The sequence below is a fragment of the Rutilus rutilus genome (assembly GCF_951802725.1).
Source record: "Rutilus rutilus genome assembly, chromosome: 10".
NCBI lineage: Eukaryota > Metazoa > Chordata > Actinopteri > Cypriniformes > Leuciscidae > Rutilus > Rutilus rutilus.
The window spans coordinates 15,997,207-16,017,601 of NC_140215.1; the positions used below are offsets into that span (position 1 = coordinate 15,997,207).

General features: G+C 38.2%; 2 protein-coding genes across 3 annotated transcripts in view; one reads left to right on the plus strand and one right to left on the minus strand.

The window, feature by feature from the left end:
• The window catches only part of hs6st3b (heparan sulfate 6-O-sulfotransferase 3b), a gene marked incomplete at its 5' end in the record, with an annotated part of 71,787 nt that extends 55,375 nt beyond the window's left edge, over positions 1-16,412 (plus strand). The window contains 2 exons of one of the 2 annotated variants that reach the window (XR_014628976.1): positions 10,858-11,629; positions 14,132-16,412. Coding sequence is in view for 1 of the 2 variants with exons in the window: in XM_084421737.1 (XP_084277863.1) it covers positions 10,858-11,572 (715 nt within the window). Of the gene's footprint in view, positions 1-10,857; positions 11,796-14,131 lie in introns of those variants that run through there. The other variant, XM_084421737.1, reaches the window with a different exon arrangement.
• A 1,700-nt stretch (positions 16,413-18,112) lies between these two features.
• On the minus strand, positions 18,113-19,791 carry LOC311299002 (2-oxoglutarate receptor 1; the record flags this gene model as incomplete). Its single annotated transcript, XM_084422384.1, has 2 exons — positions 19,691-19,791; positions 18,113-19,114 (listed from the first exon to the last, which is right to left on the minus strand). Exons 1-2 carry the CDS (start codon positions 19,691-19,693, stop codon positions 18,113-18,115), a joined length of 1,005 nt encoding a protein of 334 aa, XP_084278510.1. The 5' UTR covers positions 19,694-19,791.
• Positions 19,792-20,395: the final 604 nt, after the last annotated feature.

The following is a 20,395-nucleotide window of genomic DNA, read 5'->3' on the forward strand; positions in this document are numbered from 1 at the left end:
GTGGTGTACAATAACTATTTTATTAAATATTTTTACTATATTTGTTTATACTATGATTTACAGATAATTTAGTGTTCCCATTTCCCATTATTTGTTTATTTATGCTTTTGGGCCATTTTGTTGGTAGTGAAATATGAAAGATAACAGAAAACTATTTTTTTTGTCTCCTTTTTTTGCTTTGATAAACAGATCTGACAGTACACTCTATTGATATCTGAAAACATAAATGAGCCAAAATATTAATTAAAGAACGGTTAAAGTCACCATTAATTGTTTTTAATGCATTGTTTATTATGAATAATTTATCCATGCACATTTTTTTTTTATTAAATGATGTTTTATAAACAAAGTTCGGGAGGAGCACGTTCAAATAATCAATCCAATCTACTCGTCATCAAACAATTATGTCTACCCTAATCAGCATGGCAAGAAGTATATATATATCCACTCTGTCAACTCACCTAATATTCCTTGACAGTTTTCCAGCATCCCTCCACCACCCCGACTCCTCAATCTTTTACAGCCAGGAATACGGGGGGAGTTCTCTGGGTTCGGGCCGAATACCGAGCCCGGAGCCCTCTCCTCGGACAGCATGCCAAATATGCTTTTATTCTATCTGACTTATTTGTAAGTGTGAACTAGTGAATCTGTATTCCCTTTAATATAATTTCCCCAGCCTCTTGCAACAACATCTCTTCTCTGATGATGTGTTTACTGGCGTGAGGGCGGGATAACCTGTCAGTCACATGAGATCACAGCAATAACAAACCACAACCATCCAATCAATTTTCAATGGACAAAATCAAGTCACGCCCTATACATTTTTTCTTGTTCGAGAAGCTGTTTCACTCGGATATGTCACAATAGGGAATAAAAGACTATCACAATTTCGGTTTCATGCAGACTTTTAAGGGAACTTTGTTAATGGCAGGCCTTCCAATTTTGAAACAGTGTGCAGAACTTTTTGCATGTTGAGTTTCCATACTGACCTGCAGAATTGATAGATTGTTCAATATCTGTTGAATACAAACCCAACACAATAATACAGAAACTATTAAGATTTTTTTTTTTTTTTTTACTTTTCCTGGTTCTTTTGGTCTTCAAACCTGAAAAGGAGACAGGAAAGATATCACTGATAAAATGGATACTCAGATTATTATTATTTTTTGTCGTGAAAATGCATATCTTTTTCTGCTACTGTGTCTTCATTACTGATACAGATCTGAGCTCAAGTTTATTTACAAGGAAAATCATTTTTATTTTCATTAAAGTTATTATCCTCTGTTCTTTGCCTCAGACAGCACTGAAATATCCTCCTTATCCGTAGGTTTATCCTCTGGTCCAATATAATTTCACCGAAAATATCCTTGTACTGAGACAAAATGTCATATCTGATACCAATAATTAAGGCAAAAGAACCGGAGACGGGGACAGTGACAGAATAAGAGATAGATGGATGCAGAGCGGAGGAAAAGAGATAGAAGTGGAGGGGGGGGGGGGGGCAGATTTGTGCGAAATACAGCAGAATCAGAGGCGTGATTAATCCAGCAACCTTTAGAGGAAAGGTCTGAGGTCCCACGGGATAACTGATGGCTGTGAGACACAGGAAGAAAACTGAATGAGGAAAGGGCAGAAGTCAACAGAGGTGCTGAGTGCATTCTCAGCCTCAATCGTAATGCTGTCTCTGCAAACTGTGCACTGTAAAAACATCAGCTTTCCTAGGTGACTGGAGAAGACAAATCACCCTAAGCAAAATTTTTTACTGTCACAATTGCAACGGATGTGTCAGATACTTTTGTCAACAGACAATCGACTGAAAAGTCTTTGGACAAACTGTGTTCAAAGGTTCAAAGGTTTTGACTGTGCAAAATACTGCATATTTGAAACATTGTATACAGTACTGTGCAAAAGTCTTAGGCATGTTAATATCCCCCCTCCATATTACATGAAGAAACAGATAAAACTGAGACAAACTAAATCCAGAAGAACTGTGGGAACGTCTCCAAGATGCTTGAAGAAACCTTCCTGCAAAGCTACAGTACATTGAAAAGTATTGGCACTTGTGTTAAAATGCTGTAAAGTGATATTAACATGCCTAAGACTTTTGCACAGTACTATATATATACTAATACTAATACTATATTTTTTTTATGGCAGGTTTTCAAAGGTAATAACCAGTTAATGTTTGGTGGAATAGGTAATAACCAGTTAATATGTTTGGTCTTGGTGGAATCTGCTATGCTGCTGCTGAGCAAGTACAGGACTTACATACATAACACGCTGCTTTGAGCAAGACATGCTGTTGCTGCACAATAGCATACATGAATACCTGTAGCAGATCTATACAGGTGGAGCTGGGGAAGGCTTCTGAAAGCTATAGCAGACGCTGACCAAGTATTTGAAGGTTGAGCACGTGAGTTCATTGCCTACTGATACAGCAGGAACCAATCAGCTGTGCCCTATAGAGAATGATGTGATTGAAAGCAGATTGAGTTAAGGACCTATCAGCCTGCGCCATCTAGAGTTTCATGACAGAACTTTGTGTTTGTACATTGTACTCTACTATTTTGATGTCTGATTTGCAGCATGTAAAACATTGAATATGTTTATACAAAAACAGACAAAAACTGCATTGATTTATGATATTGGCCAACATATTAGTTTTCATCATAACATTAATAAAGAATAAGACAGACCCTTGAATTATTAAACTCATTTCCTACCCAAAGTGCAGGACTTCAGTTTCCTACCAGTCTGCTCCAAGCCATGACCATATTATTACCACCTTTTGTGCACACACATTTTCAATAATTCCACAGTACAAAAAGTGAAAATAGTCCGTTTTTTTGGTAGGATACATTGCTCTTTGAAGCCTCACCCTATTTAGGCCCTACAGATGTTTGTGTGTGTATTTTTGTGTTCTGCTGGTGTTCATGTGTGTGTGACGGCTGTGAACTTCACTGCATCTGATGCAGCAAGGCCAGACATTAAAAGATGTGCACATCTGAGTTTGAGGAGATTTTACTGCAGAAAAACAGGTGCTTTGCAGCTGAATCAAACTGCTGTATCATACAAAAAGTAATAACTAAGCTATAAAATGCCTCCTCTGGTCTGTTTCTCTTTCTCTCTTAGCTGATAAGGCCACTTAAAAAGTCACAACACTTCAAGCAACAGACAAAAGACTGGGCTTTTTCAATCCTTTTTCCTCATCAGCAAGCGTTTGCCAGGTCAAAAGAGAAAGTTAAACCCTCTGTTAGTATCAAGCATATAGTTTGGCTACATATATTTGGCTCTCTTTGGTAGCATGTAATTGGATAGACAATAGCAGAGCGTGATTGCACCATTGTGGCTAATTACAGGCTTTTAAAACACATAGTTCTGAAACTGACACAGCTAGAGAATGGAGATCTCTATCTGGAGTGTTTCAGTTAGCATAATGCTAGAAAGTACTTTTTTGTTCCTGTTTGGTGCTCTACTTTATTCGGTTGATTGCACATAGTTGAGTAGTATAAAACTTGCTCTTTCATAGTTCAGGAGATTTAATTGAGTTATTTAATTACAATATAAAGCTTTAAAATGATGGTGCATAGAACAATCTGAGAGGCAGAAGATGCAAGCGAAACGCTCCATTTGCTCTCGGTTTAATCTCAGTACTGTATAGGAGACAATTGAGATATTAATGATGTTATTTTTCCCCATGTGTAGCACTTTTAGTGTTTTCATTTGAAACCAAGGGTCCACATTAGTTTGAACATTGCGTGTCTATTTGCAGATCCTCATAGGAGTCACTCATTAATGCTCTGTGACATTTCATCTCTTCAGTCTCACCTGTTGTCATGCTTCCTGTAGTTACTGCACTCTGAAATCTGCTGTGCTGAGCTGTGTTTGGCAGGTCGCCTCTAGTCAATTGACAACCGAGTGTTATTGAGACACATTGTTCCACTCCACGATTGCTCTCCCTGGATTTAAAGAGCTTCACTCGGCTTCTGATTTCAGACATTTGGTAAACCTCAAGTAATCTCTAAACACATTTGCCTGGGTCTACTTTAGATGAACGACTGGGCTATTTTTACTTGTTTGCTGCAAACTTTCCTTAAAGAAATAATTCACTCAAAACTATATAACCTCATGTTAATTCCAAACCAGGTATATATTTTTTTTTACATTTACATACAGTATTGTTTAAACATATTTTTAAGAAATAAAACTTTTATTTCTTAAAAGTAAAGAAAACATTTACACTGTCTGAATCGTTCCCTATGCCCTTCACCATGTAGAAAATAGTAAATGTGTGAACAAGTGACCGATTTTAGCCGTAGCTTCAGCGTCTGATTGGGGGTAGGATGCTTTAAAATCTAGAGTGCATGTGATTGGACAGAGAAGCTGATGAGAAGCTGAAGTGCAGAGTGATGTCATCAAAATCATTGATCCATATCGGCAGAAGTGAGAGACTGTAAGTTTTGAATGCTTATATCTTTTATATGTGAATTTTATCATTGTTTTTGAGCACACTAGCTTATAGATAACAGTAAAACTAACATATTGATACTAAAAGCCAAAAAACTTCAGATTTTAATGACCACAAACTTTTGAACGGTATAGTGTATAATGAAAGAGTCCATATGCATCCAACATGTATTCATAAAGGAGATTTAAAAACTATTAGTGCAGGGGGACAAACTTGGTTCCAAGGATCTCAAGGGGATTTAATGATTTATTTTATTTTTTACATTTTATATATATATATATATATATATATTATTTAATATTAATGTTTAATGTGAAAAGTGCTATACATATAGCAATTAATAATTATTTGAATTAAACAAGTATTTTCCTAACATTTCTGTAATATGATCATTTTGTTTGGCTGTAATTCAGTGACAACATAAGTGTCAGTTATTTATTTAATTTTAAATTAATATCACTTTTTTTTTCCAATTATTCCTACTATAAGTCAAGAGAGACAGGCAGTATATTCTAAGACATTTTGTGGGCAGAAATGGGTGCTTCGTGGAATGTTTGTGGGCTATGACTCAAATGCGTATTATCGAGCAGAAAGTAATAAGCACAATTCAGTGGCTCACCACAATTGCGCCTGGGCTTTGATTGGCTGAGGTAAAGGGCCAGGCTGGAGCCGTTTGAGGCTAATATACTGTGACACTGATGGTGCTCACTATGACCTTTTTTGCAGTCGGCTTGTTCTGACACCACTTCCTGCATGTGCTTGTGTCCCTGGGACAGGCTAATGAGGGAGTGTCTGCACTCCACCCACTCTGAAAGACGAGCAGAATACAGCTGCTGCCGGCAGGGTTCTAATCACTCCCTAAAGCCCGACACCCCTCTATACTGTATGTGTGTGTGCTGCTAAACCCTGACACGTCTCCTCTCCCACACAACAACATCATCGTGTAATGCTAGCTACTGATTTTCCACTTATACAGTTACAAATACGAGCATCACTTCTATGTATTCCTCTCCATTCTTTGTAGTTTAATGTATTCTCACATAGGAATTTAAAACTGATGCATCTAATATCTTTCTTTTCAGTATAATTTCTCAAATCCAGATTAATTTACAAATAAGAACTTTAAGAACGGCGCGTTCCAGCGAGATCACATTGCCTGCTGCTGATCTGTGCAGTGATCTGCTGACAGTGTGTGTGCTTCTCCCTGGGCGCTTCACCTCTGCCCCAGTCCCCTCTGCCACACCCCAATCTATCTCTTCCTCGAGAGGGGATACTTTGGCTGGTGGCCAGGGTGATCTGAGGGTTACGGTGTGGCACAATAACCGACGAGTCATTCCTCGGGCCACGCACCCCTCCACATCGCAAACCGTGCAGCTTCCGTGTGTGCCTGGTTCCTCTCGGAGACCCAGTGTTTTCATTCGGGGCTCCGGCGGATGATGTCATGTCATTCACAGCATCACAAGGCGGGCTCGATTCCACTGGAATGAGGATTCGACTGCGTTGCCTCCCTCGGGAGTGCCAGCGTTAGCCGAGTCAGATCCAGAGCTAACGGCCATGCTTTCCCGGGCAGCTGAAAGCATTGGTTGGAGTGGCACCAAAGAACAGTCTTCGAACCCCCAGAAGCATACTGAGGCACTTCTGCACCGACGGTCATCCGTACGAGCGGTTTCCTTAGTCTGCTTCCCGCCGAGGCCGCCTCCCTGCGGCTCCTCCCCTCGAGCCTTCACCGGCCCCGAGCAGGAGGAGGTTACAGGAGGGTGGCACCACCCGTCTCCGCCCCTAAGCCGTCCAAACGCCAGGCTAAGCAGCACTCCTGAGATGGGCAGCTTGGAGTTAGGGCTCAGTTCTTCTCAGGAGCTGGTAGCAGGACCACTCCTTCCCCCAGTGGAGGGCCGGGGGAGAATATTTTGTCTTCTAAGAACTGATGCCCCTTCCTCCGAGCCCCAAGAGGCCATGGATTGCCTTGCCACTCTCGTCCCCCTCTGTCGCCAGACCCCTGTCAGAGCAGGCCCCCGTGGAAGGCTGGTCCTTCCCTGGCCTCCTCTGTCAGGACGCGGCTTATGACTGTGCCCCCACACCGTGGTTCATGTGACCCCGCTGGTACAGTTCTTGGGAGCCTGGCTAGAGCATCCCAACGCCCAGATCATGCGTACGGAGATCGCCACCCTACTGGCGAAGGGTGCGATCGAGACTGTCCATTAGTATTAGTAAATGCTGAGATTAATATTAAATAAGATTAATAAATGCTGAAGAAGTATTGTTCATTGTTAGTTCATGTTAACTAAGGTTGTTAACTAATGAACCTTATTGTAAAGTGTTAGCATTATCCTTAACTAAAACAACTTCTCTGCTTGCTTCTCGACGACTGGCACTTCCCCTCTGCAAAACAAGTTTGGTATCGATTTAAAGCGCAGCATTCCAACTTTGCGAATATTCATATCGAATTCTTGATGGCATGAGTCTGAACCAATGAAATGTGATTTTCAAACTCATGCTGATGTAAACAAAATTGACTGACCGAATTGATGATCCAGATATACACATATAGCCTACACAGAATTACAGTATTTCAAAAGATCTGTCCTGGCGAGTATTCACACAGACATCATCTTTTATGTCTTAAAGTGAACGTTTGGTTAACTGTTGGGGAAAACATCTGGTGTATAACATTATATTATATACGTGTGGAACAGTAGGTCTTAATATATAGGCGGTCTGTTTCATTAATGTTAATTTAAAAAAAAATTGTGGTATCATGGGAAAAAAAGTTGAATATATTTTTCCTGTAGATATTTGGTTTTGACTTGGTGTGTCAAATGTGTGCCAAATGTAGTGCCATTACCAGGGATTTTAAGGTATGGGTGCTAGGTGATTTTGTTTTGGAACCTTCAGAAAACTTTTTTCATTTTTGTCTGATTCCAACAAATGAAAATAACAATAACTCATTTTTGAAAATGTGCTCATTGCGACTCATTTTGTCAGTGCTGGTCACACATTTCAGCATTTATAATTTCAAAAATGTAAAATATAAAAATAAGAAGTGAATTCAAAATATTAATAAATGCTATAATAGTACATATAGTATTATACTGTAGTAGGCTATATACAGTAATACTAAAACAACATTGGGCCAAATGTTCACTTTTAAACTGTAATATAAATCTTGCAGATCATTGACTGACATGGACTGGTATTAAATGAGTTCCAGATTACTAGAAAACACAAACTATCTGGTCAGAAGTACACTTCAGTCAAAAGCCCTTGAAAGCTCAGAGAAGTCAGAGAAGGTGAGAGAGAAGCTGCGTTCTCTATCCCAGGCGTCTGTCATCTCTGGGGGAACATCAGAACTGCCTCATTCACTATTCTTCCCAGCACAGAGGCAGTCGCCACCTGCTTCAGTCCCATTCTCCATCAGACCATGACTGTGCCTAGTTCCTCTCTCTTCATTAACGCATCGGCCTGCTGCTAATGACACTTTGGTGGCATCTGTTCCCTCATGTGTTTTTCAAACGTAAGCGCAAAATATAACAGTTGTGATCTTATTTACTGAATCTTTGGCTATACCTTTGTCTGTTCTTTACAGCATCAAATACAGCTGTAACTTCTGTTAATAGAAATTTTTACATTTAGGTAAATCGAACAAATACAATTTGAATTTTTTAATGCACTTTCCTGCTGTATTGTGAATGATTCACTGTGGATGTTATTCCAAATAAAGAAATTTGTCTTCATAATCTTTAAAGGGCACCTGTTATGCCCCTTTTTACAAGATGTAATATAAGTCTCAATTGTCCCCAGAATGTGTCTGTGAAAACCAAATTAAGAACGTTCACTCAACTTTTGTATTCATGGCTACATTTTATTAATTTGTTTCCTTGTTCTTGTTAAATTGTGCCCACATTGTACTAATTTGCTCCCTCATTTTATTTAAATTGTGGCCATGATTTAACTAAACTAAAATGAGTACAACGTTGCCACAATTTTCCTAAAATGAAGGGTACAAATTAATAAGTTGTGGGTACGTCCGTTAAGTTGTTGCCTATCTGGCCTATTGTGGTCTCCGTAAAATGGGTTGGGAATGGAAAATTTGGTGCTATGCTAAACTAGTAGGAAAAGCTATTAGGTGTGTCCTAATTTGCATACTTATGCCTTTTTTGTTGTATAAATAGTGTGAGTAGTGTATTCACATTGATTTCTTAAATTTGAAGTAATTTATTCTGTATATCACTATTTAACCTACAAATGTCCTCCGTGCTGCACTGCTGAAGACGAATTAATTGAGACATGTTTAATTTTTTTTCACTCTTCTGTGGCTGTCCTCTGGCTTACAAGGATTGAGAAGATGGTCTTTCTCTGTAAGAGACGCAGTGATGCGTGTAAAAAGAATATGTTCCATTTTGCAGCCGCTCTGCTGAAAGTGCTATTGGATTAGCCTACATTGCATGACTGAAATGTTGAGGTTAGATGACCGGTTGACAACGTTTTATCATTTTCATTAAAAATAATAACACACAAAGCTCTGCAGAATAGGGCTGTTTATTCATTATGCTAATTTGCTTACCAGAAAGGCTAATTCTCTATTGATACCCACTGGAATTTCCTGTGGGTTTTTAGAGTAGTTTTTTTAAATACTCATTTTTCTATTTTAGTTTTCAGTAATGAGTAACACAAAGTCTGTTTTTTATGGTACTTGAAGAAACTTTTGTTCAAAAACATAAATTGCTAATTAAATTGCTAGCAAGTTGCTAAAAGGACTTGAAATACCACAATGATCCAAGTGTACGCCTGACAAATTGTAGTTTAGCAATATATAAATAAAGTATGTTTTTACGTTACATTTAGCAATTTAGTCCATTGAGTCCCACACTTAAAACACTTTTCAGTTTATTAGTAAAATGAAACCTGTGGTTAATGTTACTCATTGAGATGTTCATGTTTTGTCCTATAACAAATTTGCTTTAACACGCATTTGGGAATGCGACATGCACCAACCTTCCCATACTTATTATGAGAAGCGTTTATCATAACGTCAACAAAAAAGCACAGCAAATCTTTTATCAGAAGAATAGAAGATTTTGTCCACAAATCCTGCAGGCCTAGCCTGTAGTTAAGTTAAAGGAGAACTCCGGTCAATTTTAACATTGAGCTCATTTTTTTGTACATTTGGAGTGCTGTCAGTACAGAGAACAACGACAAAAATCGGTGTTGCCTACACCGTGTTATCCTCGTTTTAAAATTTGCACCCTGTTGACTTCAATGGGGCAAGTTTTAAACCTGCTTTTAGGCTCTTAACATCCTTGATGTGTCATTACAAGTGCACAGGTCATGTGAGTGATTCCTTCGGAGTGAACACGGGTGAATCTGACTGCAGTAGATGTGAAAGAAATATATAAAAAATGATGTTTATTCAGCCAGCGCACATACCTGTATTTACATCCTGTTTTCGGTCGAAGTCCACAGTAATCGATTGTCGAGTTCACGCGCATAGGTTTAGTACCTGTACTAAACGCGTAGTACGCGCGTGAACTCGACAATCGACTACTGTGGACTTCGACCCAAAACAGGATGTAAATACAGGTATGTGCGCTGGCTGAATAAACATCATTTTTATTAATATCTTTCACATCTACTGCAGTCAAATTCACCCGCGTTCACTCAGAAGGAATCACTCACATGACCTGTGCACTTGTAATGACACATCAAGGATGTTAAGAGGCTAAAAGCAGGTTTAAAACTTGCCCCATTGAAGTCAACAGGGTGCAAATTTTAAAACGAGGATAACACGGTGTAGGCAACACCGATTTTTGTCGTTGTTCTCTGTACTGACAGCACTCCAAATGTACAAAAAAATGAGCTCAATGTTAAAATTGACCGGAGTTCTCCTTTAAAGGTGCTGTGTGTAACTTTTTTCACTCTACTAAAGCATACAAATACCATAATATGTTTGCATATATTGAGGAAACATTCTATAAGTTCACACACTCGTTTCTCTGAAAAACACTTCTACAGCCAGTTATTTTACTTTGAAATGAGCGTTTCCAGGCTGGAATGTTTGTTTTTGTTTTGGTCTGTGTGATACTGCACTGCCAATTTGCCAATTGATATTGTCATTTGCGCTCGTTCCTGTTGCGTGTGCTCAAACTGGCAACCTGTGTGAGCACCGTCCAGTCTGAGGAGTCTGAGGAGCAGGTGGCGGGAGAAACAATGATCTCCGATATTTTGAATTTGGACTGCAGTAGGCTACCTATTTCGACATTGTTACAGACTGCACCTTTAACATTACTCAGAGACTTTAATGCCTTTTTCTACAACATGAATTACAAACTAAATTGTAAAAGAGAAAATAAAATTATAACTTTATTGAAGTAACGTTGTGATTATCATTCCAGGAACTTCTACTATATCACCATGCTGCGAGACCCTGTGTCACGTTACCTGAGCGAATGGAAGCACGTGCAGCGCGGTGCCACCTGGAAGACTTCCCTTCACATGTGTGATGGCCGCTCTCCCACACAGGACGAGCTGCCCACCTGCTATAACGGAGACGACTGGTCGGGGGTCACTTTAAACGAGTTCATGGACTGCCCTTCAAACCTGGCCAACAACCGGCAGGTGCGCATGCTGGCCGATCTCAGCCTGGTGGGCTGCTACAACCTCTCCACCATGAACGAGAGCGAACGGAACCCCATTCTCTTGGCCAGCGCTAAGAGTAACCTGAAGAACATGGCCTTCTATGGCCTGACGGAGTTCCAGCGCAAGACGCAGTACCTGTTCGAGCGCACTTTCCGTCTGCGGTTCATCTCAGCCTTTACGCAGATCAACAGCACGCGCGCCGCCAACGTGGAGCTGCGCGACGACATGCGCAGCCGCATAGAGCAACTGAATTTCCTGGATATGCAGTTGTACGAGTTTGCCAAGGACCTCTTCCTGCAGAGATACCAGTTCATCCGCCAACGTGAGCGGCAGGAGGAGAGATTGAAGAGGCGGGAAGAGAGACGCTGGCTTAGGGAGCGCCGAGTCAACCAGAGCAAACAGCCCAGTGGGGAAAACCAACCTCAGGTCACCACAACTGAGGACTATGCCAGCCAAGTGGTCCGTTGGTGATATCTCTTGGAAACATGCACTACATAGGCTAATACATAATGGACCACTTGAGGAAGAGTAGGTCACATTTTGAACTTTAGCATTCTAATGAGTTTCTTTTGTCGTGAAGCCTGTTGCACTGCAAAAAATCATTGCCTTGAGCAGTATTTTTGTCTTGTGTTATATAGTAAATATGATCTAAAGAGTTCTTTTTAAAGAATATATTTAGAATTAATCACTTTTCTAGTTTTTAGCATAGAATCAAATAAAATTGAGTGATAATTTATGCTTAAATCGACAAAGCAAAAATTGGTTGAGAAAACTTTAATTTGAAGATACATACCTGCAATTTTTGTCTATTTTAATATATTTTAAAGTGTAATTTATTCCTGTGATGGCACAGCTGAATTAAAAAAATATATATATATCTAAATCTGCCATTCAAAAGTTTGGGGTTGGTAAGATTTTTAATGTTTTTGAAAGAAGTTTCTTATATAGTAAAGGGATAGTTCACCCAAAAATTAAAATTAGCCCATGATTTACTCACCCTGAAGTCATCCTATAGGTGTATATGACAGTTATATAAAAAAAAAAGTCCTGGCTCTTCCAAGCCTTATAATGGCAGTGAATTGCCGTTATGTTTTGAAATCCGTAAAAGTGCATCTGTCCATCATAAAAGTGCTCCACACGGCTCCGGTTAAAATAGGCCTTCTTAAGAGAAGCCATGGGTTATTGTTAGAAAAATACCTATATTTATAACTTTATCATCTAAAATAACTAGCTTCCGCCAGACGACCGCACGCATACTATGCAAGTCTTGTGCCACAAGAGTAACCCGTGACGCATATATGACGTAGGATATAGGTGTATCATAAGCTTAAACGCCTCTCGCGGTTTAAACAAATAGGGCAGTGCAACAAACTGAAGCTCCTCTTCTATTATATAGAAATCCTCTGACTTTTCTCTTCAAAATGTCTAATATGTGACTGGTGTTTTGTTTTGCTCTTCCTCTGAGCTTTCACTTTTGTCATTACGTTGTGCGTCGGGTCAGGGGTAATGCCGCGTTCCAGGCAACCTGTAACCCGTGTTTTTCCAACTCATAACTGGGAGTACATCGATCTAGTACGAGTTCACGGGTGGGAAGTCACGGGTTTGACTGCCGTCCCAGTGCACTTTCACGGGTATAAGGTTGGAAAAACACGGGTTACAGGTTGCCTGGAACGATGTACTCCCAGTTACGAGTTGGAAAAACACGGGTTACAGGTTGCCTGGAACGCGGCATTAGTCTTCCATCGTAAATCGATGCGTACGGCCGTCTGTCTGAAGCTAGTGATTATAATTTAGAAAGTTTTAAATATAGGTATTTTCCTTACACAAACGCATCGCTTCAGAAGGCCTTTATTAACCCCCCGGAGCCACGTGGAGCACTTTTATGATGGATAGATGCACTTTGATGGGCTTCAAAACAGAAACAGCCATTCACTACCATTATAAAGCTTGGAAGAGCCAGGACATTTTTTAATATTACTCTGATTGTATTCGTCTGAAAGAAGAATGTCATATACACCTAGAATGACTGCAGGGTGAGTAAATCATGGGCTAATTTTCACTTTTGGGTGAACTTTAAGTGCATGCATTTTGCAAAAGAACATTGTTTTGGTTGTGCTTCGGCTCTGGCTCTTATTACTCGCCTGTTGAGTAATTTTTACAACATTTAAAATCCCCAGGTCTCGCCATCTCCAAAAGCCAAGCCAGTCTTGATTCTCGTTTTATGACGAACGTTCTCTTTTTGCCAGCTGTCAACTCTCTGTTCTGTGGGTTTTTTTTTTTTTTTTTTTTTTTTTTTTAAAGGGTGATTCCCCGGAAAGATTTAGCTTTGTCCATGTCACCCTTTCACACGTTACGACAACTTACCTATGCCACTCTCACACCATAGCTGGAGAAACTTTTCTCTATTTACGGATGTGATGAGATCACTGATCAATATAAATGTTCTTTACAAAGATCAGTGGACGAGACGCGCAGATGAGTGATGAACGTACACGACATACGTAGCCTACACAATTTCCTGCGAAAACCATTCTGCCCGGTCTAAAATAGAAACACAGTTATATAACAGGCTTACCATAGTGAGTCAGGGTAAGACAAAAGCATTTTGAAAGAAGGATTGATGTTGTATTTATTCATTATTTAAATGTTTAATTAAAAACAAAACAAAACCAAACATGATAGATTCTGTGATGAATAGAAAGCCATTTGAAATATAAATCTTTTGTAACATTATAAATGTTTACTCTCACTTTTGATCAATGAAATATGTACTTGTTGAATAAAAGTTTCTTTAAAAAAATTAATTCAAAATCTTACTTTCCCCAAACTTTTCAACGGTAGTGTAGGTTATAGGTTCAGCTTACTGTCATTGTGCAGAGTACAAGTCCAGAACCAATGAAATGCAGCAGCTTGTTAGCAACTAACATTTTCACATTACATTTATTCATTACAGTAAGCAAACACTTTTTGCATTTTTATCTTGTTTTGAGAGTCATGACAAAAATACTGACTGAGAATTTTTTTTTACAGTGTGGTTTCTCAAGTTTTCTGCAGATTCTTTTGCAATGAAATCAAGACTGCAATGTACATAGACTGCAATCCTAAAGCTGAAAAAGGTGGATCTGTGCTTATTCGCCAAGCAACATTGTTGCGAAGGAACAAACCCTACACCACAGAGTATTATATAGGTACAACTCTACAATGTGAGGGGTGTACACTCAAGCTGTGTTCTTGCATTCAAAAACAGCTAGAGATAGTGAATGGAAAAAAAATGCAGACAAGTTTTTAATGCCAAGGCCTGTTGCCAGTAGAGATTCTCAGAAGACACTCTCTGAGCTCTCTTTTTTTTTCTTTTTTTTTTTCTTTTTTTTTTAAAGAATCAAACTTGCAGCACGGAGACAGTCTGTACTGAGAATCTGTAGTTTCTCAATGATATGTTGTGCAATTCAGGGTTAGCAGACACCACCACAACAAGAGCCTCATCTGTGACATAGGAGCAGAGAAATGTTGCAGTTGCTACTGTAAGAGATTTTAAAAAATCTTTTCTTTTTTGTCACATGATTTATTTGAGAATGAGTTGCACAACTGTTTTTTATACAAAATAAGACAGTGAGAGTGGTATTCTCCATGTTTTATAATTGCAAATAAAAGTGTGAACAAACCAAAATAAAACAAACCCATCCTGTTCCCTAAGCCGTAACTGTAAGAAGTGGACTTCAGCTTAATGATTTTCAGATTAATTAATTGTTTTACAACTCTTTTTGAGATTGAGATTGTGTGTTAAAAGTGAAAATTAACTTAAAAACACAATGCTAATAACATGAGAGGCCATGCAAATAATGAATGAACAGATGAAATGTGAAAACACACATTTGTAGGCCCTCTAATGGTGAAATAAAAATCACATCACAAAAAAAGAAGTCACAAAATTGCACCCATTTGTTCATACTTCAATTGCTTGTCTAATTATGATGTTATAATACTTCAGCTCATGTTTGACTTGGAATGGAGCAATATAAAGATTTTAGGAATGTTTGTACAATAGATAAATCCAGTATGGAACTGCATTACGCTGCAAGAGAGTTTCAGGAAGATTAAATCAACGGGTCGGTATTTGTTTCGTCCTCGGTGCTGTTTCACACATTTCTGTAGTCCTCATTAAAACTTTTACTGTCTGGGAGAATATTTCTGAAGCCAGAACTTCCAAGTCACATGACATGAACCACTGGTGGTAAAAAAAAAAAAAAGAAAAAAAAAAAAGTTTCTGGTCTGTACTTTGTAGCACCTTTTAAAAAATATATCCACAGATGCTGTGTGCAAATGAATAAAAGATGTAAACACATTCACATTTATTTTTATTTTTCTATACATAAAAGCAAATAAACTGTCTGTATTGCTCATTGTGGTTATGGAGAACATAGGAATGCTACATTTACAATTTAAAGTTTTGGAATGCATTACCAGAAATATATGATTTTAGACCAAAAAAGAGAGAAAAAGACTGTAAAGTGGAATGTTTTGTTTTCATTGTATATGCTGTTCCATATTATTTTTATTTATTTTTTTAAACTTGAATCTGTGCTGCTAATTGTATTTTTTGTTTTATTACCTTAGCCTTTATTGTGTGGCCAAAAGAGGTTTGTATACCAATGCAAGTTTTTGTGTGTATGTGTGTGTGTTCTGAAATATCAGTGTTGCAATGTATTTTAATTGCTTTGTTCACTTAAGTGCAATATGATATTAAAAATAACCCCTTATGACCCCTTATTTAACAGTGATGCTCAGAAAAATATATCATATTTCTCTCAAATGCATAATTATATTGACCCGGGGGTGAAGAGCAATAAGATTGTTCATTTCACATGAATTTTCAGTGAAGTTTTAGCTTCTGGTCTGGCATCATCTGGTTGCAGGTGCCATTTTGTTTGATATTTTGTATCTACTGTAATGTAAATGTGTTTTACAGAGAGTGTGGCATTTAAATACATGTTGGGGCAACTGTGGGTAAAATCTCAACAGTGTTTGTGATTCAACCACTAGAGGGCAGAGATGCTCCACCAATGTTATAATGAGGAATGCTGTGCTTGAGCCCTTTAAAAATGCATTTCTGCATTGATTACTCATAAAATGTGGGTTTATTTAATTTAACACTGCATAAACTTAAAATACGCAAACTTTTTTGACCAATACAAATCTGATTATAGGTAGGCCTATTTTTAAAATGAAATCGGCAACTGAGAAACATTAGTGCACCTTTAACAGAAAGAGTTGGAGTGACCTAGAGAAAGGTCATGATTTTTCACCCGCACTAGGAAATGAGGCATTTCATGTAATTTGGCAGAATGAAAAGATGTCATATTATTAGACAATGCCTGATTCATCCACCGGTCACCTGAAAACCATTTTTCTTCTCATGGTCTGCAGTGACATATCCTGTGCGTGCCTTCAAAGTGTTTGACAGAAATGGTGTCATCTAATTGTTAGGTAGGCTAACTGTCAGAAATATATTTTCAGAACACAGGTTTTTTAGTGTCTTTTTAGTGACAGTTTTAGTGACACCTGGCATTTGTGTAAGTGTGTTTTGGTGCAGAGATTTGTTTTGTTAGTTTGATTTACTGTGATAACAGTGGAGCAAATTTTCTTGATCTTTCTGACTCAAATCTTTTATAAAAGTTTAGTTCAGTGGCCCTTTCTGCATGGTTTACAAGTGATAGGCTGCTTCCAAATATGTTTACTTTCCTACTATTAAGAAAAAATAGTAAAAGTAAAAATAGTAAGAAAAAAAGTAGAATGTCCGAATTCACAATGTTAATAAACAGTTTATGAAAGAAAGTAGTACTAGACATCTGCACACTAGTTGTTCTTTTACAGTATGATGTCTTCTGTCTGTGTTCTGATGGTGTCTACTGTATTTGGCATTGGAAAAATGATTTAGCTAATTTAAGAGTTGGTTCTTACAGTCCTTATAGACATCACAATGGAGCAACACAACTGAAGAACAGAGAGCAATGTTTTAATTGAACTGAAAGAAATGTTAGACTAAACAGTTCCTTATTGCAAATCTCATGCCTACTGAGCTGACATACTCCTGGGAGTCAAATAGCTTCCCATAAATACTGTTGTGTTTCCTTGTCTGTGAAGATTATTAGTCATTCAGGTATTCAGAGGATGTTTTGTTTTATGTGGGTGTTTGTCAGTGAAGATTTCCCAGCAAGAGTGGATGAATGCTCATGGACGAGTGGAGGAACTTTTTTAATGAATAGAAAGCATCTGACCCAAATGACCCAGAATCATTTCTATATTATGTGTATCTATCGTATTATAGTTCACATATTTTGTGTCCTTATATTGTTGAGTTTGCACCTCATACCAAAAATCCAAAAGTGTAAATTTTAATAAATAGGTTTTTGCATACATGTTACCTTATTGTTTGACAGTAATATATACAGTGTATATGTTCATTTAAACATTTCTTAATATTTACATCACAAGATACACAAAGCAGCTGTAATACAGTTAAAACACTATTACCCACTATTTAACATTTTGTTCCAAGTCTATGTACTATATGCTAATAAACATATATACACTTACTGTTCAAAAGTTGGGGGTCAGTAAGATAAATAAAATATTTTTTTAGGAAGGATGGAATTGATCAAAAATGACAGAAAAAAACATTAATGTTACAAAATATATTTCAAATAAATGCTGGTGTTTTGAACTTTGTATTTTTTCAAAGAATCTTGAAAAAAAAATGCATTACACTTTTAACAAAAATATTAATAATGTTAAGAAATGTTTCTTAAGCACCAAATCAGCATGTTAGAATGTTTTCTGAAGGAACATGTGACACTGAAGACGTAATGGGAAATGACTGACCCCAAACTTTTGAAACGTATAGTGTGTGTAAATACAGTACACACACACACACACACACACACACACACACACACACACACACACACACACACACACCTAATGTATAGCATACAATATGTAGGACACCGTGTATCAGATCCTCAAGAGGTCTGTCTTTGACATGTTTTTTGGTGTGTGGATCACAGATATGGTGCTGCTCGTACGTTCCCTGTGCACAAAACTCCAGAGAGCCTGTTGAAACCTATCTCCTGCCAGTGTATAAAGCGCTAGGTTGAAGAAGGTGTTGAGGCCCGCCAAGGGTCGTGACAAGATGTAGGCTGCATGGATGCCTCTTCTCTTCATGCACGACACACCAGCGTTGCGCAGGCTATCCACCCTCAGTACACGCATGATATGATATGGCAAGAAGCACACCACAAACACCACCAGAATCAGAATGGTAAGTATGCGAACCCGGGAACGACTCGGCCTGTTTCTGGATATGCTGCTTCCCAGAGCACCTGCAATGTGAGTGTAGCTCCAGCACACCACCAGCAATGGCAACACATATCCAAACATCGTAAGTATCCAACCGTACCACCATACCACAAATGGATCATTACTGGCGAAGTCAACGCATTGCGTCATGTTGTTTTTTTGACGTAAAGTAATCATCTCCAACATTGGGCCGATCTCCACCAGCGAAACGGCCCAGACAGCCAGACAAGCCAAGATGCCCCATCTTTTCCTCCGGATCTCAGCAGCCTTCAATGGATGCACAACTGCGACGTAACGGAAGATGCTGAGGCAGGTGAGGAAGAGGATGCTGCCGTAGAGGTTATAGTAGAAGCAGAAGCGAATGAAACGACACATGAACTCCCCTAAGATCCAGTTTCCGGTAATGTAAAATTGGACCAGCATAGGTAAACTCAAAGCATACAGCAGATCAGCTATTGCCAGGTTCACCATTATAATGCTGCTGCTCTTCCAGGGTCGGAGCTTTGCCAGGTAAATGATGACTGCCAGGAAGTTTCCCACAAATCCAAATACAGAAATGATGCTATACATCACTGGCAGATAATAACTCTTTATGTAGTCATCAATGGGAGGACAGTCAGTTGAATTCAGTTCCAGGCCTGCCATTGCTTTCTGTTGCTTTTCAAAAACAAATACACAGAGGAGAACGTTTTTCTATTATCTTGTATATTAAATGTATAGATCTAATCTTTTGAATCCATTCACCAAAAAGATTTGTTCAGATTCATTCACTTACTCGAAGTTGAATGGCCTTTTGCTTGTTAAAAATTACTCAGTGAATCATTTACACAACCGATTCACGTGACGAACTGAACAACATGTTTCTTCATGAACGAGATATATAGTTCAATTTACAAAATTTGCAATAGCCCACTTGTCACTTTAAAAAGTTTAACACTAATAAATGAAAAACATCAGTACAAGTGAATCAGAACAATTTTGTCAATATTCATTCTAAAAACAGATTCGGTCGTGAACAAAATCGACGAGAGAAACGACAAACAGACACAGAAAGACGAGCCGATGAGCTGTCCAAAAACTATGATACTTAACTTTTAACTTATACCATGATATTGTATACTGTACCATTAAAAAATAAAAATAAAGTAATTTCCTGGTTCTTTTTTGTAAGTCTAAATCATTAACCTATAATTTTTTTATGTTTTCAACATAAGGCATTTTGCATTCACTCACCATGATGAAGTGCTCACTTTCTCCTCAAGTTGTTCAATCTTTAATGCAGTATCATGAATACACACAGTCTTCAGCAGAGTTTCAGTGATTTGTGATTGTCTATCAAGTGTCATCTGTGTTTTTGTATTGTCTGGCTTCACTTCCAAGAAACACTTGTGTGTGAAATGAGTCAGCTTGTCCACCACAGCAGTGGGCATTATTCCTTGAGTTACTATTTAACATGTCCTGTAACTTCCTGATACAGACACATTTCCTGAAACATTTTATTAGAAAAAGTTTTTATAGCCCACATACAAATATACTGGCAGTGGAAGGTCTGTGATTAATCATTTCACAAAACTGCAGTTCTCAACATTTCTTGCAGACATACACCTGCATGTCTTGTCCAGTGAACAAATATGTGCAGTCCTTGTTTGAAAAGAATTACTATTGCATGAGTTTGACATACACCTGATATCAAAAGTCACAAGTTCAGATCGGAGATGAATAATACAGCTAACAGTTTATGTTTTTTTCTTTGTAAAACTGAATAACGAAGTAAGATACGTATTAGGTCTACATGGATTGATAAAGCTTATGTATTGATGTTTTATGGATTGAACCGGGAAGTTCTTGAACACACCTTATGGTATGAGGAAACAGGAGGACAAATAAATAACCAGAAGGACTTCAACTTCTGTTCATTGCATGTGAAATCTGTTTGCA